General features: G+C 39.3%; 3 protein-coding genes across 4 annotated transcripts; 2 read left to right on the plus strand and 1 right to left on the minus strand.

Moving 5' to 3' along the window:
• Positions 1-198: 198 nt before the first annotated feature.
• On the plus strand, positions 199-1589 carry LOC117792900 (acetyl-CoA acetyltransferase, mitochondrial). Its single transcript, XM_034633214.1, has one exon. It carries the CDS (start codon positions 332-334, stop codon positions 1568-1570), a length of 1239 nt encoding a protein of 412 aa, XP_034489105.1. The 5' UTR covers positions 199-331; the 3' UTR covers positions 1571-1589.
• A 750-nt stretch (positions 1590-2339) lies between these two features.
• LOC117790533 lies at positions 2340-4391 on the minus strand. The gene is made up of 4 exons (XM_034630013.1): positions 4060-4391; positions 3516-3996; positions 3264-3449; positions 2340-3125 (listed from the first exon to the last, which is right to left on the minus strand). Exons 1-4 carry the CDS (start codon positions 4389-4391, stop codon positions 2451-2453), a joined length of 1674 nt encoding a protein of 557 aa, XP_034485904.1. The 3' UTR covers positions 2340-2450.
• Positions 4392-5926: 1535 nt separating this feature from the next.
• On the plus strand, positions 5927-24252 carry LOC117793419 (fizzy-related protein homolog). Of its 2 annotated transcripts, none has more exons than XM_034633730.1 (6): positions 5927-6269; positions 10155-10673; positions 12731-12983; positions 21384-21617; positions 22986-23120; positions 23189-24252. In XM_034633730.1, exons 2-6 carry the CDS (start codon positions 10552-10554, stop codon positions 23879-23881), a joined length of 1437 nt encoding a protein of 478 aa, XP_034489621.1. In that variant the 5' UTR covers positions 5927-6269; positions 10155-10551; the 3' UTR covers positions 23882-24252. The 2 variants fall into 2 exon arrangements, with proteins under 2 accessions (XP_034489621.1, XP_034489622.1); XM_034633731.1 differs by lacking the exon at positions 5927-6269 and adding an exon at positions 9000-9139.
• The last annotated feature ends 97 nt before the right edge of the window (positions 24253-24349 follow it).

Genomic DNA, 24349 nt, shown 5'->3' on the forward strand with positions numbered 1-24349 from the left:
TTCTATAATTTTATATAATTTCGAATTTTCATCAAATTGTTAATTTGTTGCAAAAATATTGCATTTTGACATTTTTATCACCCAAAGTGTAAATTTAAAATACTCTCAGCTATTTTTCGGATGCTTTCCAGCCAGAAACAGCTATTTTTTTCTCTAAACATTGCCCAACACTTTTGGTAACAGCTGATCTTAACATTGGCTCGTTACGCAAGTGGAGCAACAGGTTTTATCTCAACTGTAATTAGATTCAGTTAATATTCCATCAACACGTTGAGTGATCTTTATCGTGTGGTTTTTATCCAGTAATTTTATAGCTATCCAACTATCTGCAATGTCCGCAAACCTGTTGCAAGCCACCAGACGCCAGCTTTGCGCTCAGGCCCGTCGCTACAGTTCAAAGATCAACGATGTTGTTGTTGTTTCTGCCGCTCGTACACCGATTGGAAGCTTCCAAAGTCAGCTGGCCCCATTGTCGGCCACACAACTGGGCGCCACAGCCATTGAGGCGGCGATAGAGCGCGCCGGCATTGGCAAGGGTGATGTCAATGAGGTGATCATGGGCAATGTGGTGTCTGCCGGTCTTGGACAGGCGCCCGCCCGCCAGGCGGCCATCTTTGCCGGACTGCCGACAAACGTGTGCTGCACCACCGTCAACAAGGTGTGCTCCTCAGGCATGAAGTCGGTGATGCTGGGCGCCCAATCCCTGATGCTCGGCCAGGCTGATGTGGTGGTTGCCGGCGGCATGGAGTCTATGTCGAATGTGCCCTTCTACCTGAAGCGTGGCGCGACACCTTATGGTGGCGTCAATCTTACCGATGGCATTGTCTGGGATGGTCTTTGGGATGTCTACAACAAGTTCCACATGGGCAATTGCGCTGAGAACACCGCCAAGAAGATGCAGATATCACGCAAGGATCAGGATGCCTTTGCCATCGAGTCATACAAACGCTCAGCCAAAGCCTGGAGCGACAAGATCTTCGAAAACGAAATTGCTCCCGTCAAGATTCAGCTGAAGCGCAAGCCCGAGCAGATTATCAGCGTCGACGAGGAATTCACCCGTGTGAACTTCGAAAAGTTCGCTCAGTTGGCAACAGTGTTCCAGCGCGAGAATGGAACAGTTACTGCCGGCAATGCGTCCACTCTGAACGATGGTGGCGCCGCTGTTGTCCTCATGACCGCCGAAGCGGCGAAGCGTGCTGGCGTCAAGCCTCTGGCCCGCATTGTATCCTTCCAGGATGCCGAGACCGATCCCATTGATTTCCCCATTGCGCCCGCATTCGCGGTGCCCAAACTTCTGGAGCGTGCTGGCGTGCGCAAAGAGGATGTGGCCATGTGGGAGATCAATGAAGCCTTCTCTTTGGTCGTGCTGGCCAACATCCGCAAACTGGACGTCGATCCCGCCAAGGTGAACGTGCATGGCGGCGCCGTCTCCCTGGGCCATCCCATTGGCATGTCTGGTGCCCGTCTGGTCACCCATTTAACCCACGCCCTTAAATCGGGCGAACTGGGATGCGCCTCCATTTGCAATGGCGGCGGTGGCGCTTCTTCCATTCTACTGCAGAAGCTTTAAGTCTGTGAGAGAAAAAGAGCAAGTGGAGCAACTGCAGAGGAGCAGTACAATTATAACCAGAGTTGCATTTAACTAAAAATCAAGTGAAATTACAATCGGTAACAAGTGCGCTATCGATAGGTCAGCAAAATTCAACACTTTGAACTAAGTTTTTAGTGTTTATTTTTATAATAAATAGCATTTAATTGAATATTTTGTGATTTGCATAATAAAATGATAAAGCATTAAAAATGAATGATATTAAATGAATTTTTGAAATTATAACAGACATACCTAGTTTATAGAGCAGCTTAACCTGATTTAACCAAAATCGTTATTTCCTACAACACATTTTTTTTAAATGTGTATAGTTGCAGCTTAATTGAGTTGTTATTGTATTTAAAATCAATATTTGGCATGTTGCAGAGTTTTAGATGAAACTGATTTTGTAATACATTAAAAAAGCAAGCCTTGCTAAATCATTGTTAGCGTTAAATGTGATTATGAAGGTGGGTTACGATTACTCTCTTTCATTCAAAACAGCTTAAGTTACTGTATAAACATGTCAGTGATGCTAACTTTTTTGAGAAAAAATAGCTGTTTAAATTTCTTAGTGGCAATCGAACTCTAAAATAGTCAGAGCTAGCGATAAAATAACTAAGTTGGCAACAGTGTATTTTATTCACCTTGCAGCATTTTGAGGTAAGAGAGACCGTGGTGAAATTACAATAGATGATGTATTCTCTTCACATTGCTTCTTATTATTTTCACCACACAGAGACTATCAACAGAGCTTTCAAGTGTTTCTTTTATTTGTTTTCTAGAATTTCATTGAGTATTTGATGATTTGATGATGCACAATAAATGGAATGGAGCATTAGAAATGCATGATGTATTTGAACTAATTGGAACGGCGCCAACGACGCGCTGAGAGCAGCTCGAAGAGGAAAACGAGAGTGGCGAGTGCATAGAGGACGCCGGCAATGACGTAGATGGCCCAGAGATCGGGCTGACGCAGTCGCCGCTCTCCGTACATGAAGGTGCTGCGAAAGTAACGCTCGCTGCCCAATTGGCCCGCCCAGTAGTTGATGAGGCCCACCGCCTGTATGGACAGGATCAGCTCATCGAATTGCTGCAGCAAATGCGAATCCTTTTGCAGGTAGATGGCCAGCTGCTGATCCAGTATATGCTCGGGCAGCACATAGTAGGCGCCTGGCTTGTGTGCCAGCTCTGTCACATGCAGCAGCGTCTGATGCGACAGAACGCCAAATACACGCTGATATGGAGAACCGTATTGGTGTGATCGCAATTCCATATCCTCGAGGACATCGCGTTCCAATTCCGTTGTTATGATGATGGTGCGCGTATTGGTGAGGAGCGACTGCAGGCTGCTCACCCCACGCACATCCTGGGCCGTGATGCGATTCATCACCGCCGTATAGCTGCCCTCCGCCAGCTCCTGCAAGGTGCGCGGTAATCTCTGGTGCACTTGCTGGCGCAGCATGTGGTAGAACAGGGCCGAGTACATGGCTCGTATAAGCAGCGTGAAGCCCAGCCAATTGACGTACATCACCTGCTGGGAGAGGCGTGTGGTGGAGGCACCAATCGGTTGTCCACAGGCCACTGCCAGTATGGAGAGGAGCACAGTGGCTCTGTCCGTTCGCTGGCGACTGAAGAGCATGAGGCAGGATACGCTGAGAAATGTGGAGAGCACGCACAGCCAGGTGATGGTCTGGAATGGAAATCGCAGTATATCAAAGCTGGTCAAATTGTAGCTATTGAGGAGCAGGCAGCTGACCAGCCGGCTGGAGTAATGTGGAAAGACTGCGGTCAGGTTGGTGATATGCTCCACCCGCTTGCGCATATAACCAATGGCCAGGTGAGCTCTTTGCTGCTGCAGCTGCAAGATATTACAATTAACATTTAGATCTATTTAAATTGTGAAACTAATCCAAAAACATCTCACCAGCTGCAGCACCTGTTGCTCCGTCCAGAGGACACTCTGGTTTTGCTCCACGAGGCGTATCATGAAATTCATGCGCCTGGACAGCTCTTGGAGCAAGCGATCCTCCAGGCCTGGCACACGTCCAGACAGACTGAGGAAGGGCGACACGGGACGCAGCAGCACATGGAGTGGGCACCGATGCAGATTGTGAAGCTTGGCTGGAAAGTAGTCGGGATGTTGCCAGGTCTTGCCCAGAAACTTATTAATCTGCTTGAAAATCACAAGGCCGCAATGGGACTCTTCATATGGGAAATATGTGTGCATAATGACCTCGCCCAGGGAACTCTGGGTCATCACATTGCAATTGATGATCTGATGGCGCCAGCAATAATCAAATACGCCCTGCATATCGCTCGGAATGAGTGCATCCCTCTGCTGCAGAAAGATGAAGTAATACCTGCTAGCGTCAGTTTGTGTCCTGTACGTGTGGATCTCAATATCCCTGCAAGTGGGCAATCAATGAAGATGGAGAAAAGCAGAGGAAAACACACTAGAGTCAACTTACAGCAATGCCTGCAGCGAGTCCACCAGCAGGAGATTGTGCAAACGTGATCCTGATCCTGCCAAGCGTTGCGGTTGACTGTGATTGTGATGGACCAGCTGTAGAATCATTGTGTCCACACTCTCGTACAGCAGCTGCATGATGTTGCGATAGAAGTTCATCGGGCTGGGACGACGGCACGAGATGATTAGCATGAATGATGGCGCAACGCGCTGATAGAAATCCTCAATGAACACACGCAACGAATTGGCCACAAAACGATTTATGATCATCGATTGCGTCTGTGCTCCCTGATAATGCATCGACTCAAACTGCAGCAGGCTGCTTATGTTCATCCTGAAAATATCTGGTCAACTCGATTTCTGGACAGCTGGTCAAATGCTGACAAAGCCATTAAGCTTTTGACATTGTCGTGACAGTCACTGGAAACATGTAGGGAATGGAGTACCCACATCCACGTCTCAGCTGACCGATATAACCGATACCAAGGAAAATCTCTCATTAGTCACCGGGCATTTACTCTATCTGTATGCTCATTATGTCTAATTGGGCCCAAAGTCAACAAAACAAAAGTATTGCGACAGCTGGAACTATACTTGGACAAAGGATGAGCGTACGAATATAATCAATATTAAGAACTATACCAGTTTAGTTTTCAAATTACGCGACATTAGACGTGTTATACTCCTTATTTCATTTTTTTTATGGAATTTTAATTATAAATATTCGACTTTACATGTGTCAATTCCGTTAATTCAAATACAAGTAAATGCCAACAGAATTTGAAATTAAAACTCTTTAGAACAAAGTATTTATTATTATTATTTGGAAATTATTATTACTTCACAAAAAAATTTGGTTACAATGTTAATATTTCCTGTTTTCTGTTTTTTAGCTTTTCACTGCACTTGGACTTTGGGAAAAATCCAAAGTTGTTCATACTAAAGGTTAATCTGCATCCGATTGTTCCTATGGCAGCTATATAATATATCTATCCTATTTTGACAAATTTTGGTCAGAATGTAACAGGCAGTTCCAAATTAACAATCTGTGGGTTTGGTTAATTTATATCTAAAGTCAATTTGATGAATCTCATTCAACATATTACATAGACAGTGTGCATTATAATAAAAACAGCTAATTAATTTCATATATCAAGAGTAGAAATTTCAAAAGTGGTTACTTCGTATTTTTAAATACAACTGATAGTCTGGTATTTATTTTGTGAAATCGATTAATTGCTGTCGCCCATATGAGAGCACCTGGCGAAAATAATTTTTGTTATCTGTGGCGCCACCTTTCGTCTAACCTTCCAAACGAACGAACAAAGCAATTGAAAAATAAGGGATTTACTTTGCTCGCTTACTTTAGTAGCAGTTCAACTGAACTGAATCCGAACGATTTGGTCAACTTCAGTTCCGGTGCTTACACTGTAAAGTGTACACTGGTTGCAGTGAGAAATATGGCTGGCGCACAATTCAAATATGAAATTTTATTTTTATAAGGGTTGGAAGTTCGTCATCCGTAGCTAAACAATATATTTAAGAAAAACATCCGAATCTCGACAAAATTCGACAGAAGAACTCAGCAATAATTGTTAAAAATCTAGCTTCAAACTTAGGAAAAATAATACAAAAAGATATTTTTTGAAAAAAGGGCATTAAAATGAAAAATGGTCTAGATCATATTTCAAGGTTGCCAGACGCTTTAAAAAACTTTAACTTTCTTAAGGCTGCCAGATATTTTTGAAAACAACGATTCGAATCAATTGAACTAAATGAGCCACAATCAGGGATTTAGTTCGTTCATTTTAGTGAAAAGTTTGAACTAAATTCGGACAACAAATACAACTCTGTAAAGACCACCACAAATTTTTATTTAACGCTGAATTCGGGAGACAAATCAAACGGCGGTGAACAAGCGCGGACCGCAACGCAGCAGAGGCACTAACAACAAATAATATAGTTAACGCAAATGTTGATAGAAAACGCAGAGTGCATCGTTAACGACAAATCGCTTTGTTAGCACAGTTGCAACTAGAAGAACAATCAACCCTCCCGTCGCGTTGCCTAAAACAGTTGTTTGTGTTCTCAGCGGTGGTGGTGGCCTCAGTAATGCAGCTAATATGAAATCAAAATTAACCGTTTTCGTTGTGTTTTGCGCGTAAAAAACGTTTGGAAAATATAAAAGTCTGCAACAAAAAATAGCGCCAAGTAAGTGTGTAATGTACGATACACGTTCAGTGATCTAATGGATTGTGTAATTGTAGAACAACAGTTAAACGGTTGAAGTTCATTTAATTATGCGTTCCTCTATTTTCTCCTAGCTGTACATTGTAAGCGAGAGAGCGTGCGTTTGTCTCAGCTGCATGCATGCATGCATTTGTATACGCGTGTGTTAGTGTGTGAAGTTGCTTGTATGCAGCTGGTCTTTCGCTCTCTCATATCTCTCTCCCTCTATCATTGCGTGCGTTTCTAATGTGTTTGTTTGTGTGTGTGTGTGTCAGTGCACAATTGGAAAATCAACAACAAAACGCAATTACTGCAAATTGCTAGATTAAATATTTAGCCATAGACACAAACATCAGCAGCAATGACAGCAGCAGCAGCAGTAGCACATATTTCTATTGCTGCCTCTCTTGGCCATTTGGAATCGCAAATGTCCTTGACATGATTACGATTTTCGATATGTTTTTGCAATTCAGTTGGAGGGGAAGAGAGCGAATGTGTCTATCGATTACTGTCTGCCCGACGCTCCTGTTGGCCTCTCTTTTGCGCTCTCTTTAATAATCAATTGTTTGCGCTCTCTCGTTTGCTCTTTATTTGCCAAAAAGGGTTTTTTTTCCCATTTTTTTTTCTGTTGTCATCGCACATGTGAAATGGGTTGTTGTCGTTGTTGTTGGTGTTAGTGCGTGTCTTATCATATTCCCACACATAGAAATAATGCTAGCTGCAGCTGATAAGGCGACAAACCAAACAAAAAGTTAACCGCATCCGCAGCCAGAACATAGAATCAAAGAGTTCCAGTTGGTGATGGATGAGGTGTGCGGTTACCGCCTCCCGATAAATAAATATCTGTATGTAGATTGTACATGTGTATGTTGACGTACATATGTATTTATAGCCGTCAAAGTTCAAGTGCATCCATCGTCTATCGCTGTGGGAGCCCCACTTGGCAGCTGTGCGCCAGTTGGTGGAGTCTCCGCCTTGATTAGCTCAGCTCCACTTGGAAGCATTATCTCAGTGTCTATAAATGTCGAGCAGCGGCGACTTTTCTTGACCTCTAGTTCATATGAATCAGCACACAGTGAGGATCGCAAATCAGTCAACAGAACAGAACAGAAAGCATATCAGTGTTGAACAGGTCCAAAGAACCTACCACAAGTATAGTGATCCTCCGCTATGGCAGACCATGCCCCAAATCACTTATTTAAAAACTTAAACATGTGTGAAAATTAGAATACAATAAAAATCTCCAACGATTATTTAATTATCTTAATGAAATTTCCATATTATAAATCAATTACTTGATTTTTTAAACTCTTAGATTAGCATAAAATAATATTTATAAAAAATAAAAACTTAACGACTTGATATTTACACTAATGTTCACTGTTCAACTTTTTAAATTTGAAATAAACCTGATCTGCATTTGGATAAGGAATCTATATGGCAAATTTGGTGCCCCTAGCTCTTAACAATTTGCTTAGATCGACGCCCCCAATCGAAAATATATTTTCATATATATCATTATATTCTGTTCTATTGTATATATACTTAGAGGAAGAATCGAAAGATTTCTTCTATTTATTTTAAAGTGGTACTGAATTGAAAACGTTCTGTTTTGAAAAAAAAACATTATTTTTCTTGTTTTTTGATAAAATTCCTATTTTTTTAAAGTTGCTTTTATTTTAAAAATACAAGTTGATTGATATATTTACAGCCGCTACATCTATTTTACAGCCGTTGTTAAAAACTAAAAAAAAAATAACGATTTGTGTTACTATTTTTTGTCAATAAGGTTGTATATGTATTTTATAGGGGCTGCTACGCCCCCTTTTGCCTTAACATACTTTGCACAAAATTAACAATAAATGTTGGAGATTGTTCTCTCGGATAAGAATATTTATTCCATCATCCAATTATATTTCAAGTGTTTTATTTGAAATCGAAATAAAAAAAAAAATTTCTAATCAATAAAAAAAAGGTATAAAAAAAGTAATTTTAATTAAATGGGTTAATTGTACGCAGAACGTGCAAACTATGCGGGTTTCTAAAGTTTCAGTGACGACGCTTCGGTCTGTACTAGGAATATTCTCGTGGTATCAACATTTTTGGATCAAATTAATCACTTTTCAAAGTGTTGAAATTATTTGAAAAGTTCCCATACCTCACACCAGTTGTTTATGGTGATGTAACCTGTGCTTCCAGCTAAGCGAAGCGAATCGAATCGAATCGAATGGAATCGCAAGTGTTGGTTTCTGACCCCACTTTTGGGTCTCAGTCTCAGTCTCAGTGCCCCCCATTGGAACACACGCACACTTGTTGCTTATCGAGTCTAGAACCCTGGGCGCGACATGTTCAAACATGCAAGCGGGGATTGACGATTGACGAACTGAGCATTGAGTCATTTTGTTGCCCGCATTTGTATGTTTGCCTGTTTTGCCTGTTTGCTATGTTATGCGATAACGTTGGCTTATCACCACACACCACACAGCACACAGCACACACCACTTGGCAATGGCTATGACTGTGCCTGTGGGTAACTTAAAAGCCCTTTGGGATCACCCTGCGTTGCCCAGAAAATTACCTGATATCGCGGTCGAATGGAACAAACAATTGACTGACTGACTGGCTGACTGGCTGACTGACTGACTGGCCGACTGATTCTACCTGTGCGTAATTGTCAGCCCTAAAATACAAAAATACAATTGAATTGTCGGTGTCAGTCTGTCGAGTCAATCGGTCGAGTCAGTCGGTTTGTCATTTATTTGTTTTTAATATATATTTTCTATTAACAATTCTAATAATATTCGACCAGAAGTTGAAGGTACTCTTGCCAACTGTGTGTGTGTGTGTGCCAGGTTTGTATACGTGTGTGTGTGTGTGTGTGTGTGCCAACGCGGAAGTATTTCGTTTCGAGTTGAGTGCATTTCATGCTGTTCTGGTTATGAACCCCCACTCTTCCCCCTGCCGCCTTTTGCCCCAGCTTGTTGCATTGCAATTTTTTCGCTTCCTTATTTTTTTTATGGCCAACAAGCAACAGTTAACGCCCATTAACTAATTACCACAAATCACGGCAAGTCTAACGTGCCGCGTGCCAAGAAAAGGGCCTAGAGACATGGCTCAAAGCCCTGGCTGGCTCATTAGCCATTAGCCAGCCAGCATTGCCAGCAGCCAATTTAAGCCAAGTTAAAGCAACGAGATGTGGACATCTTCTCAGTATGCGCGTCGCATTCCATGCGAATAACATTCGAACAACATGACAGGCGATACAAATGGACAAACAGACAGACAGACAACAGCAGCAGCATATGTGTGTGTGTGTGTGCGTCTGTGTGTGTATGTGTGTGATTGATACGCCCACCAACTATTGGCCAACTGATTAGCCATGCAGCCAGCATGTAAGCGCCAAAAAAGATTCGCCCTCTTCTTTATTCACACTCTCCTTCTCACTCTTTTTTTTTATTTTTTTTTTTTGGTAATATCTATTGAGCCTAGAACCACGTTGACTGTTGTTTGGACCATGTTGAAGACGTTGATTAATGAGCTGGCTTGCAAACTGTCGACCAAAAAATAAATTACAATTTTATTCAAATTCGAATAGTCACAGCGAACACACACACACAAATAGAGAGAGCGTAGCGACTTGAACATACCCAGTAATCAGCTAAGCGTAGCTGGAAATCACGCTTATGTTCAGGTTAAAGCTTAAGCTTAGCTTTTTGATAAATGCTTTGTGCATACCCTTTAAATAGGGTTTATAGGGTATACAAGCATACAAACTACCAAAAACATGAGAGGGAACAAGCAAAAAAACATTTAAATCGATTCAAATTAACTCATTCCCATTCTCTCTTCCTCTTCTTCTCTTTACAGCACACGTTTACCGCCCGTATATATATATATATTTGTACACATATATATGTGTAGAGAAATAGAGAGATAAAGCATACATATATATATATATAATTATATATTTTCTACAACAAAAACAACACGGCAGCCAAATTAAGAACAAAAACAACAAGTGTACTCATATATTTTGGTCTACGTTCATTACCAAATTTGGTAACTTGGGATTTACGTTAAGCAATTTTGTTATTGTTCTTGGATCATCATCATCATTATTATCATCATTGCTGTTGCCATCTAAAGATATTTTGGCTAACAGTTGGAATTTCTGTTCTCGCACCTATTTTCCACAAACAACAATCCACTGGACGTGGGTCAAAAGTCAAGCTTCCAATAATAGTCACATCGATCCTCAGTCAAGATGTTTAGTCCGGAGTACGAGAAGCGTATACTGAAACACTGCAGTCCCGTTGCACGGAATCTATTTGACAACATTGAATCATCGACGACACCAACATCGCTGGATCGCTTCATACCCTGCAGGTGAGTCCACTAGGAGTTTCAGCTACCTACTACCGATTTCCGACTACCGGCAACTGCGGCACATTGAACCCAACCCAACCCAAGCCAAGCCAAGTCAATCCAATGCTGCCCCAAACAGCAGCAACAACTTTGTGTCCGTCTCTCAATCCGTTATTTATGCTACGTCATCTTTTCCGCTTTCGAGCGTGTGCAGCAATAACAACAATACCAAAAACAACAACAACAGCAAGATCGACAACAACAAACAGTTCTTTTTACTACAATATTTGCCGCCTGGTTGCGCCTCGTTGAACTAACGGAACCACAGAGCCAACAGACACCTTTCCTCCTTCCCTTTCCTTTCCTTCCCATCCCTTCCCTTTACCCCACCGAGTCAACTTGTGAGATTCAGAGGAAACCAGTTGCCTAGACTATTTCCCGGTGCTTGGAAGTACCTCCCATATCAACATGTATCTTGTATCTCTCTAATTACACCGCCAGCTAAAACATTTGCACACCTTTTACTTAACTTTTTTTTTTTTGTTATCTGTGTTTTCTGCTTTGTTTTAAGTCTCACACGTACAAAAAAAGTTTATTTATTGCTAGTTCCCTAAGTTCTCCATGTAACTCTATTTCTATTCAGTTTTATATTCATTCCAAAGCGAATAACATTTTTATTTTTGGATATAACTATCCCCAGGGCGGAAAATCGATTAAAAAAAAATTGTTGTATGAAAATTCTTTGAACTCCACTCGATCAGCATTCAATTCATTTTCAATCTATGCTAAAAATAAGTCAACAGATGGTTAATTGAATTTAAAAAAATTCACCCCATAGGAGGAAACTGAGCGCTTTAAGCAAGTTTAATTTATGTTTGATCTGTTCATGAATTCACGATTCAAGTATTTAAAATTTCCAATAATGAGTTTTTGTGAATCTAAAAAATTAGACATTTGTGGGGTGTTTTTTTTTTTTAAGCAAAGGATTTGTATTGTTTTAGTTAATAGAAAACTTGAAATACACTTCAATGCATTTTAATGTGTTCACTTAGCATAACTGTTAATGTTCTGTTAATGTTAATGCTTAACAGCGGATGTTAAGAACTTGCACAATTTGTGTCTTTATCTGACGATGTTAACAGTTTGCTTTTCTCTTTGGTTCATCGTCTTGTGGCATTGTGTCCGTGTCACCTGTTGCCTTTGATTGAATTGTTTTTACCCCCCCCGGCTCTGCCCCCCTGCCGTTGTCCAAACTTATGCTTACCTTGTCCGTTTATGGAATTGATTTATTGTAGGTGGAAGTAAGTGCTTCAAATGCGTTTGTCAGATAAGCGCTAAATTGAATGGGGCAGGCAGAAAGTGGGATGAAGGGGAGGGGAGCCCAACGCATGTTGCATGCATAAACAGTTTTCAAATGTGTGTGTGTGTGTGCAATGCAATCTACTAACTTCTTCCCCTGCTCCTCAAAATCACGTTTGTTATTTGCGTTTGTTTTTTTTTCCTTTAATTCTCTCACACTTGGCCAAATTTCATGGCGAATTTGCCAAGTTAGCAAACATTTGTGAATTTTGCAAATTTTTGCGAATTTGACATTCAATATTTTTTTGCACGTTGCACACGTTTTTTATGTTTTATGAGCAAAAATAATAACAATTGGCCGTCTTAATGTTTGCATTACGTGGCGAGCTACCAAGGTATCGATGATGGTTGCATGTGGGCATGTGGGGAAGGGGTGTCTAGATGGGGAGGAGGTGGGGGGAAGGGGGGTGTACTGTAAGCAGACACGAAGGGTGTTAAGAGTCATTGGGGTCCCCTTGTGCCAGACACATCGCACAATTGAATTTGAACGCGTTTGCATAAATTTATTTTGCAATTGTTTGTTGCTGTTGTTGCTGTTGTTGATTGTATAAATAATTTATATTTGGCAAAACTTTTATTTTGCCATGCTTTGTGCCTGGTTTGCAAAAAAAACCCCCCGCGAGAGAGGGAGAGAGAGAGAGTAGCAGAATCACAGTCTTCCGTTTTGATTTACATTAATTGCAATTATTAACATATTTATTTAATTTTATCTCCCACAGGGCCCACAACAATTGGCAGACATGCTTCGCCTCCATTAACAAGTCCAATGATAACTCGCCACAGACGAGTAAAAAGCAAAGGGATTGCGGCGAAACAGCACGCGATAGCTTGGCCTATTCGTGCCTCTTGAAGAACGAGCTGCTCGGATCGGCCATTGATGATGTGAAGACGGCGGGGGAGGAGCGCAATGAGAACTCATATACGCCGGCGGCCAAGCGCAGCCTCTTTAAATATCAATCACCCACAAAGCAGGTGAGTTTCTCCAAATGTTCAAATTCCCACCAACCCACTTGCTCCCTCCCTCCCTCCTCCCTCCTCCCTCACAACGCAAATGTGAGCAATTGAGAGAGATATTTCATTTTTTTTTTGTTGTTGCACTAATTGAATTTGCAGTCGGGGCGATCAATGTGTGAACTAATTGAGCCAACAGCTCCTTTTGTAAACCAAATGCGTCTGAGAATGCGTTTGATAGCACGAGAGTTGAATGCACCACTGGCCACCACCAGGTCAGGGACTCAGTTCCAGACCCTGGGAAAACTATGGGCATTGCCAATCAATTTCACTTTTTGTTTAATTGTTTCTATACAAATAAATCTTCATCATATAGATCTTACAAACTGTCTGTTTGTTTTATTTATCTAGCAGATATGATTTACAAATCTCTTACTTCTCAAAAAACAAACTGATTTGTATTGCTTTTTAGTGTCAAAATTAGTTTTGAGAAATTTAACAATATTGAACCCTTATTGAATTATATTAAATTCATTTATAAAAACATTTTAATGGATAAGACAATAATTTTTTATTAATTTAGAAATTTGAAATAATTTGATGGCAGACGATTTTTGTTACTCTGAAAATATATATTAAAAATTTTAGATTTGTTTGACTACAGTTTACTTAAAATAATTATCCATATTATATATTTTTTTCAACAAATATATCAATATTAAGTATTTATTAGAAGATATTTATGATGATTGAAATCTACATACTTATTAGCTTGTATCTAACAATCTTGTAGTTTATCTGCTGTCTAAATATTATTATGTCTATCTATTAATTTATTTTAATTACCGTTTTTACCAACTGTCTGACCGTCTGATATCTGACCATCCCAACAAATCTATCTAGACGGAGCATATATGCATCTCAATATATCTAACTATTTGTCTGTCTGACTATTTGTCTGCCTATTAATCTGTAACAACCGGTTTAAGACCCTGACCATGGGAGGAGGGTGAAATAGTGTCTCTCTCTCTTTCTGTCTCTCTCTTTATCTCTATCTCCCTATCATGTTATCTCTTTTGCTCGCCTTTGATGCTTATAGACCGGATCGGTTCAGCTCGATTTGGGGTTAACACACTTTGATTTGTCTGCTTTTAATGTTGTTGTAGCTATTAATATTGTTGCTTTTGTTGTTATTGTTGTTATTGGTACAGCCGGTTCTTAGTTGATTTGTTCAAGTGTTTTTTTTTTTTTTTTGTTCTGTTTGCACCTTCACATTTATACATTTCTACATTTTTGAGTTTTCGACTTTTCTATTTATCTGCTTTTCTGTTTTCTATTCAACTGTTGCCACTTGCCACTTGTCAATTGCCGCTGAAGAGGCAAGTGTTTTGGGCCAAATTGTATTTGTAATGGCGATCGTCATCATTTGAGTTGACATATTTGCGCGCTTATCAGATTTATGTTGCTTCAATTGCTCCGGCGACAGAGACACGTCTCACAGTTCCCCTTTCCACCACAATTCCCTCGTCGTTGTTCACTTTGCTTTGACTAATTTTTGACAGTTGACACGTTGCCAGTCGCCAAGTTAACAACAACAACAACAGCAATAACAATAGGCACATACATATTTCCAATCTGAGTGCCAAGTGAGCAGCAAAGAACAAAAAGCCTCAAGTCCGAATCTGAATCCGAATCCGACTTTGTCTCAGTTCGAAACTAGCGTTGGGTGCGTGATCTTGCGTGACACGATCAAACACGAGTCAATTTATCGTATTAATCAATCATCTATCAATTATTGATTTAATGCACTTTTTATTCAAAATAAAATCTATTACTTATTTTAATATTACATTTGTTGTTTTTTTGAATTAACAGTTTCATTACGTTTCTTTTAATTTTAAATTTATTGTACTTTTTCTAAATGATATTACCGATATTAATCAAAAGATTTGGTAATGAATTTTCATCTATCACAATTCCAAATATTGTCATCAAGATTGTACATAACTTCATTCAGCAGAACAGCAATAATAGCTACATCGAATTTCTGTCATCGATGTTTTTTTTTTAATGCGATTTTTCTTTTAAATTTGAGGTCCATGTGATATTTTCCTATATGTCGATGGAAATCATAAAAAAAAGCTTTAACTATGAAAAAGAGATTTTAAGTCGTTATTTTAAAATATCGCAAAATTAAGAATTTATAAAAACTGATTCATTGAATTTCCATTGATTATTTATATTATATTTGTAATTATTTAACCTTTAGCTTTATTCAATCATGTTCTATAATTGCTTGCCATGTTTATTGTCGAGTCGTGTTTATGGAGTGCGAGTTTATGGGTGATTATTCGTGTGGTAATTGAATTGGCGACCATCTTTAAATGAGACAGAAACTGAGAAATTGTCTGGGTCCAACTACTTCAGTGGTCTAAAACGACACTTGAGTCAATAAGCACACGCAATGAATAACCAGACCCCAGATACAGATACAGATACAGGTACAGATACGGAGAGAAGAGAAGTTGAATCTGATGCGGGACGGGAGCTGGGGTGTAGAGGAGTAAGGGGGTTATGTGTACTTGTTTATAGCCGCGGGTAACTTCAGCTCAAGCGCTCCATTAACGTGCCATTCTGACCATATGCTTTTGATGGTCGAAAACTCACATTTGGCTATTTGGCTTTTGATTAATGGGCTCAGATTTCATAAGGCGGTAATAAACGAGGGAGGGAGTTGGGGGGGAGCTTTGTCAGGGGGTAGCTACCAGTGTGAGCTATGAAATTGTCGCCTCAATCAGCGGCCATTCATCTACATCACGCCCACACAATTAACACACAAAATTGTGGGCCACACCCCGCACAACCAATCGACCGACAGACGAACAGACGGACAGACAGACGGACACGGACCAAAGACTACGGCTCCAAACTTTGAGTCAGAGAGTTTTTTTTATATTTTTTTGGGCCTGGTCATAACAAAGCAACATGACGAACAAATAACAAATAATAAATATAATTCAATTATGTGCGGCCGCAATGTTTAGGCCATAAATAATGATGGCCAATCCATCCATTGGGCCACACGTACTCGCATACAGTCAAAACATACAGTAGCCCCCATTCAGCCCCCAAACTGCCAATCTGTCAGTCGGTTTATATATATTGGTTCTATTATTCAAAGTGAAGCAATTGTTTAAACAATTCGTTGAAGATCTTTAGCAAAAGTTTGTGACAGAATGTCATAGGAAAATTTGTCGCCTTTTCTTTTTTTGTATAATTTTAATTTTGTTCATTGATATGAATTTGATATTGAATTTCGCTAAAGCTCAGATAAATATTGTTATTAGATATCCAAATGGCTTTGAGGGTTTATTTATTGCCATAAAAATACTTTTCTTACTTGGGGGTAAAATTTAGATAAATAAATTTTATTTATTTATTTAATATTTAATTTGAGCATTATTAAAAATTGAGGTATATATCATAGTACAACATTATATTTAGCGTTCAATTTTATTAGCTTACATGTCTTTGTCTATTTATGTGATATTTCAATATTTTGGTCGACCACTCACTAAGCCATCTTCAATTATGGCCAAAAAAAAAGTGAAAAAATAAAACGAACTTAACGTTCGCTTTTTAGTCAGCTCGTGCACCTGTTGGTTGTCCAACTTGGGTAGTCGAACATCCATTAAAGAATTATAGAAACACAATGGCTGGATTCCCTCCTAAACCTATTCTCTTCTCTTCTTTCCTCCTACACCCATCTGCCTTTACTCTTGGTTTTGTTTGTTGTGGTATTATTTTTATTATTATTGGTATTAATTTATGCAGCAGACATTTGCATTAGCATAGCATTAACGTGAACTCTAAGCCAGCTTTGAAAGCCACTTGACCACTTGATCACTTGGCCGTTTGGCCACTTGTACCAATACACTAATACACTGTACACTAATTTAGTGATTCAGTGATTAACTAAGCAGAGTTTCATCGCGACAGGTTCACACTCACACTCGCACACTCATACTACACACATTCGTATAGTCATACTTATATTCATATCCATATCCATATATCATTCACATGCTCATTCGCTTTCCCATTATCATGATCATTAACATTTTCGCCTCTCCTTCCATTCCATTGCGCTTTTGTCTTGTTACTCTTCCTTCTCCTCCCCCACCTCTGTCTTCTTCTCCTTCTTTACTGCTGCTGTTGGTTGGCTGTTTGTTTATTTAATTTATAAGCTGTCTTTAAGCGCCGCCCCCAGAGAATGCTTCATAACAACAACAACAACAACAACAATACGTCATAACAACAAATGCCGGCCGGCAACTTTGCCAATGACTATTTCATTTCCTTCCATTCCAATTGCAAAAATCATTGCGATTGGACAACTTTCGAATCACATTTTGCCCTCGTCAATTCGAAATTCATTTCAACATTTCAACTTTATGGCTACAATCGCCATTTTGTCTATTCAAAGATCGAAGACCTCAGGAGACATAAAAAAGTCTAAGACTTGAGAGACTGTACTTTTTATTTTGGCACTCACATTCTTGAAACAATGTTAGTTAACAGTATACTGTTAATTAACAGTTTGTGCTAGCGCAGTGGGCTGAACTGACTTATATATACCCTGTTTTAAGAGTCGAAGTAACTCACATTTCCGTTCATATGTAAATTAGTGTTTTTTTCGATCTTGCTAAAAAAAATCTTAATAATTGCGAGGATTAATTGGCAATCTTTAAGCTATTTAGAAAAAAAATCATTACAGATTGAAAACTAACGACAAACCAATACAAATTTATTTAAATTAGCTATCATAGCTTTAATACGATTGTTCAAGATAAAACATACGTCATTGATATATATTTAACAAAAGGGATGATAATATTTGTAAGCCCGTTACCTTAAAATAATATCTAAATGGGTATATTGTAATGTAATCCGACGCTATAAAGTATATATATGTATATTCTTGATCATCATAACATATAATGTAATAAGCTAGACCTCAAGTCAAATTATATTATATTAATATATATTTTTCAACAACTTAATTTAACAATCGATAGTAAGTACATCCGAGTACTATCGATAGTTTTGCAGCTCTAGAGCATGTTGTTCAGAGAACTTTGTAGATGTCAAAGAACTTGATTGTGCCCCTGTTGTAAGACATTTGTTTTTTTGGAGGGGGCAAAGGGTACAATGAAAGACACAGAGAAAAAGAACAACAATGACAACAACTGATGACTGATGACAATTCCAAATGACAACAACTACAGAATACAACATAGCAACAACGACAAGAAGCAGCCAAAGGCCAAGAGATTTAATCGAAAAAACAGCAACAAGCGCCGAACAACGTGAATTTGGATGTGGAGTTGGATTTGGATTTGGACTTGGACTTGAACATGGTTTTACTATTGAATTTCCTCGCTCTCACTTGGCATTTTGTCAAAAGTTGTTTGTCGCCGTCGCCGTCGCCGTTTTCACAAGTGAATTTCTAATAGGCATAGCTGGCACACACGCACATACACAGGCTTGGTCCGCACTTGGCATCGAAAAGCATTTAAATTTAATGGCAGTTGCTTGTACGCTTTATGGGCCCACGGACGGGACCAGTTCAGGCCAGTCCAGTCACCAGAGACCTGAGACTTGAGACCACATCGAGTCAGCTATTTAACTGCCATTTGGACGGTATTCCCAGAAAGCAGAAACAGAAACAGAAACAGAAACTGAGCCAACAGCAACAGACCAAACAGAGCCATTAAATTCCTGGCCAAGTGCAAAGTGAGCATTAAGGGCAGATACAGAACACACACACACTCACACACACATTGTGGCTATTGTAGAGAAACATACTGAAATATACAGTACTCATTGCAGTTCTCAGATTTAACCGATACTCTATGTCAGCAGATCAATTTGCTTACAATGGTCAAGCTGTTATGTTTTGTAAATTGGCGACAAATTTGTCGCCTTCTTCATCGTCGACGAATACCAAAAACAACGCATCGTAAATGCACTGCTTCGAGTTGAGTCGCTGAACACAATTAATTTATGACCCTGCTTGCAGAAATTGCAAAAAATTAAATTGCTAATGTAGTTGTAGAAGCTTTTTTCTGTAGTAATGTTAATCCAAACTGTGCATTGTGTTAAATATCCAATTGTAAAAAGCGCCAATGAAATAATCGAATTGTTTCTTTAGGGATATGATTTATCTGTAATTTTTAGGATATATTAAAATTTAAGCTTTTCTTTTTTTTCATGTTGGAAATAATTTAAGCAACATACAAACATAGAAGAATACACTAAAACTCTAGTATTTAACTCAATTAATCGTTGAAAATTTATTAAAGATTAAAATTAATTTCCCGAAAATCGATACATTTGTGATTCGATGTATTTTTAAGAAGGTAGTTTCTAGTGATGTAAATCCAAACTTTAGATCGAGTTTTATATCTAAATAGAAAATCGACAAAACTAAGTATGGAGTTGTGAATATATCGGAAAATAATAGATCGAGTTGAAAATATCGAGTTTGATATCAACGTAATTCTCAGCAATTTGACAGACTTGGCTGATAAATGTTATTAACGTTCCAAGTACTTTTGACTCTTGACTGCTGACTCTGTAGTCAGCAATTCAGCCTCTTAGCTTCCTCCACTCACATGTTAATTGAATTAAATTTTAATTTGCCATGCGAATTAAAAGCGCACACGACCAATCTCAAGCTGAAGCTGATGTTGAAACTGAAGCTCAAGCGTCAAGTGGATTGACCCGCATCCCCTCCCAACCAAACCTCTATCTCTACCCCTACTCCATACAAAACAATCTACTGCCCCATCGCTTATCTCAAGCAAATACTCAAAAAATAAAGAAAAAAAAAGAACTTGCTCTTGTCTTGGGGTTGTCTCTGTTTGTCGGGATGTTTGCTTGTTGAATCAGAATCGAAAAGGGGTGTGGACCACATACGTAACCCAGCAATGACGAGTCGATGACAAATCCCAACTAATTGTAATGTGTGAACTTTCCACGTTTGTTTCTATACTCAGCATAGTCCCATCAAATAATAATGTCTTGGTTAACAGAAACTTCAGTTTCATTTATTTAATTCATTTTTCTTTTCTTTAGCTTACATTCATTCTGATTAGTCGGCATATTTAACATATGTTGTTAAATTTTAACTAAGAGTTAGCTTGGACATTTGACTCATCTAACCCCAACCTTACTTTACTTATCACAGCCTAACCATACTATTTCAATGGAATTTTTTTTTGCTTTACCTAATTGAATGAAATGTTTTGCAATCCAACATTATCTTAATTTTCTTGTATCAAAAAGAATACTTGTCATGAGAAACAATCAGTTTAAATCGAGCCTAACTCTTATAATTTATAGACATGGAAGTTATTCAGTAATACTTTGATTTAAACTACATATCTAACTTGGTTGAACCTAACCTAACTTATCCGTTCAGTTGAGATCAGTAAAATAACTTGTTTTTATTTACCGAACCCTTACTTATCTCAGATTAGTATTAAGAATCTCACTCGGTTAAGATCTAACGAAGCCCATAGGTTTTTTTTTCAACAATCATTTTATATCTAAAATCTATCTATCTATCCAATTTAGTTAAACTCAACCTTACTTGTTTTAACTGAACCTTAACTAAACTCAGATTAGAAATGCAATTCTCATTCAGTTGAGAGCTAAGGAAGTTCAACTCTCTCTTTCTTCAACAATGACCTTATCTATAGCTCTATCTATAGATTTATTTGTACATCAATCTATATATTAATTTACATCTTCGACTCGACCACAGCTTTTGTTGAAGGTCTCACATTTTGCATGGGAATTTCGGCCTGCATATTGTTGAGCACGAACAGTTGGCTTACGCATTTGTAATGGCCCATTGCGTAAGGCCGTTCCCCTCTCCTCCTCCCCCGCCAGCAGAAGGTGTAGGAGGAGGAGGAGGGAATGGCGCATACGTTTAACACACTTCTTCTTCTTCTGCACGCATTTTCTATGCAAACAAATGAAGAGAGGGAGAGGAGAAGAGCTCCGCTTGGAGAAGAAGTGCGTGCCAAATGTAAATGCGGTGAAGGCGGGAGTCGGAAGAGGGGAGAGGGGGCGGATAGCGGAGTCACCCGATGGCTGGGGCCATTAGGTAGCTGAGCAAATGCGAATGTGAACGCGATTGCGGACGCGGTCGTTGCTTTTAGCACCGTGGCGTTAATTGCCAATCGCGTCAAGTACGCGGCGAGCAAACAAAGCAGATGAGACGGCTTGGCCAAAGAATTGAAGAAGATTTGCTTAAGCAATTTGTCGCTTAGCTGCAACTGGAACAAACATCACAAATGCACAATTGAATTGAATCAACTGTTCTTATTGTGCTTCTTCTTCTTATTGCAGGACTACAATGGGGAATGCCCGTACTCACTGTCGCCAGTCAGCGCAAAGAGCCAGAAACTGTTGCGATCACCGCGAAAGGCGACGCGCAAGATATCGAGAATACCATTCAAGGTGCTGGATGCACCGGAACTGCAGGATGACTTCTATCTCAATTTGGTCGACTGGTCATCCCAGAATGTACTCGCTGTCGGCCTGGGAAGCTGTGTCTATCTCTGGAGCGCCTGTACTAGCCAGGTAAGTGACATCATCCAGACCAACTTTAATTTTTTAACCTCAATCTAAAGCAAGTTGATGATAAAAGTGATTTTGCATTAAAAATACAACTCTAAATCAAGAATTCTAAGATTATAAGCATTTTACATAAATAGAAACAGTTGAAAATTTTGGGAGTATTTAAATTAATTTTATTTCATGCAAAATTTGTTGCCAACTTATTAAGATCTATTGAAAATTAAATTATCTGTTACATACTTTTGGGGGCATTTCAAATGCATTAAAACTTCTATAAATACAATTTATGAATATGAACTAAAATTTGATTATTATGACCAGGGAATCAAACCGTGACAAAATAACCATTTCGGTAAAAGGTTCTATTTAAGTTTTTTTATTTCGGTTCCGGTATCAGTACCGGTATGTAACGGTACAACAAATCAATATCGAAACATTTTAAAATTTTAAGATGTCGTTTTATAATAAATATGACATCGAAAAAAACAGACCTAGGGCAAAAAAAAATTTGTTTGAACGAATTTAAAAATATTTGAATGCAGAATGAGTAAGGAGGACAAATCAAGACCAAAATGACATTTAACTTGAAAATCGGTTCAGTTTTGATCAAGTTATGACAGTTTGAAGTTGGTCACACTTAGGAGCTAGTCACTTTACAAGTCAAAATTTTTATCCAATTTTCCATGATTTTTTACAAAAAAATGAAAGGTCTCAGAATCAAGTTTAAAGTGTTGTTTTATACTAATTACGATATAAGGAGTTGATTAAAAGTGAAAACTTGAGATTTAAAATTTTGAATTTTCAAAATATCAAAGGGGGGACCCTTAGCATCGAAATCGAATCTTGGTCGAAAATAATTAAATTTTCTAAATGAACAAATATTGAATACAGAATGAATTTAGAGGCCAAATCATGATCAAAATGACATTCCGCTTGAAAATCTATTCAGTTTTGATCAAGTTATGACAGTTTGAAGTTACAAACGTTTCGGTATTCGGTTCTTGACAGAGAATTTTCTTTCGGTTACGGTTTCAGTTCCGGTACTAAAATTGAAACGGTTACTTTCGGTTAAAGGTTCCGGTGTTATTCCTTGATTATGACACAATTTCTTACTTGGATACAAATTTCTAATACACATCAACAAATAATATGTAGTTTTTTTATGCTCGTGCTAAACACACCAGACAGATGAACAATGTTCAAGAACGGAACGAACAATTAATTAAGAGTGTTAATCTAGTGTCGCTGAGATCATAGAAAGAGTTAGGAATCCAGTTATATCATTAGACTTATTTATATAGTTAAGATTAACTTAAACTTGTTATCAAACGATGAAACTAAATTTGTTCTCTCTTTCTGTTATTGTTACAGGTGACCCGCTTGTGTGATCTCAGTCCAGATTCCAACACGGTCACATCCGTGTCATGGAACGAACGTGGTAACACAGTTGCCGTCGGTACACATCACGGCTACGTAACCGTCTGGGATGTAGCAGCTAATAAGCAGGTGAGTTGTGTCTGTGACTAGAAACGAATGAAGAAAACATGACTAATTATATTGACACTTGTTTGCAGATCAATAAACTGAATGGTCACTCGGCGCGTGTGGGCGCATTGGCGTGGAATAGCGACATCCTGTCGAGTGGATCAAGAGATCGTTGGATCATACAACGCGACACACGCACACCGCAGCTGCAGTCAGAGCGCCGCCTTGCTGGCCATCGTCAGGAAGTGTGTGGACTTAAATGGTCGCCGGACAATCAGTATTTGGCCAGTGGAGGCAACGATAATCGTCTATATGTGTGGAATCAGCACTCGGTGAATCCGGTACAGTCGTACACGGAACACATGGCTGCGGTAAAGGCGATTGCCTGGTCACCGCATCATCATGGACTTCTTGCCAGCGGCGGCGGTACTGCAGATCGCTGTATACGCTTCTGGAATACGCTGACGGGTCAGCCCATGCAGTGCGTGGACACGGGCTCACAGGTGTGCAACCTGGCATGGTCTAAGCACTCATCGGAGCTGGTCTCCACACACGGCTACTCGCAGAACCAAATATTAGTGTGGAAATACCCGTCCCTGACGCAAGTGGCCAAGCTAACTGGTCACTCCTATCGAGTTCTCTACCTGGCGCTCAGTCCCGATGGCGAGGCGATTGTCACTGGCGCTGGCGATGAAACGTTGCGATTCTGGAATGTATTCAGCAAGGCGCGCAGCCAGAAGGAGAACAAGTCTGTCCTGAATCTGTTTGCCAATATTAGGTAGATGTCCAACACCTTCACCATGACCTTCACCATCACCATCACCATAACCATAACCATACCCATGGATTTGATGCGTATGACACGTCCCCCCAAGTTTGGGGCGTGCGTTGACTGAGCGAGGCGCCAAAGGCAAGCAACTAACCAACCAATAAAGAAATCAACCAATCATTAACTGGGGCTAACTACGCATTCACATATGTTGTATGTGTATGTGTGTTTATTAATAACAATATTTACTAAATTTATGTTAACATTGTCATCAAATGTTCACCAACTGCTTCTATGTGTAAGATTTGGGCGGGGAATTCTATTGGTAAGCAAATATGTAGTTTGACTTTAAAGTGCATCAAATACATTCACTGCAGCGCTAAATCATATACAAATTTCGACCCCCCCCTCCCCCATCCCCCTACCACTGCTTATTTATAGTTACTCAATTTTGCAATAACCCAAATTGTATATGTTTAAG

Source organism: Drosophila innubila, chromosome X (genome assembly GCF_004354385.1).
Source record: "Drosophila innubila isolate TH190305 chromosome X, UK_Dinn_1.0, whole genome shotgun sequence".
NCBI lineage: Eukaryota > Metazoa > Arthropoda > Insecta > Diptera > Drosophilidae > Drosophila > Drosophila innubila.

Bases quoted from the DNA above. Each gene is read 5' to 3' on its own strand.
- LOC117790533 (XM_034630013.1), bottom strand. From the start codon at position 4,391: ATGAACATAAGCAGCCTGCTGCAGTTTGAGTCGATGCATTATCAGGGA. The intron at 3,997-4,059 runs GTAAGTTGACTC...GCCCACTTGCAG, and splicing joins GACTCGCTGCAGGCATTGCT to GGATATTGAGATCCACACGT. The intron at 3,126-3,263 runs GTGCTCTCCACA...CGCCTCTCCCAG, and splicing joins AGACCATCACCTGGCTGTGC to CAGGTGATGTACGTCAATTG.
- LOC117793419 (XM_034633730.1), top strand. From the start codon at position 10,552: ATGTTTAGTCCGGAGTACGAGAAGCGTATACTGAAACACTGCAGTCCC. The intron at 12,984-21,383 runs GTGAGTTTCTCC...TTCTTATTGCAG, and splicing joins ATCAATCACCCACAAAGCAG to GACTACAATGGGGAATGCCC. The intron at 21,618-22,985 runs GTAAGTGACATC...TTATTGTTACAG, and splicing joins GGAGCGCCTGTACTAGCCAG to GTGACCCGCTTGTGTGATCT.
- LOC117792900 (XM_034633214.1), top strand. From the start codon at position 332: ATGTCCGCAAACCTGTTGCAAGCCACCAGACGCCAGCTTTGCGCTCAG.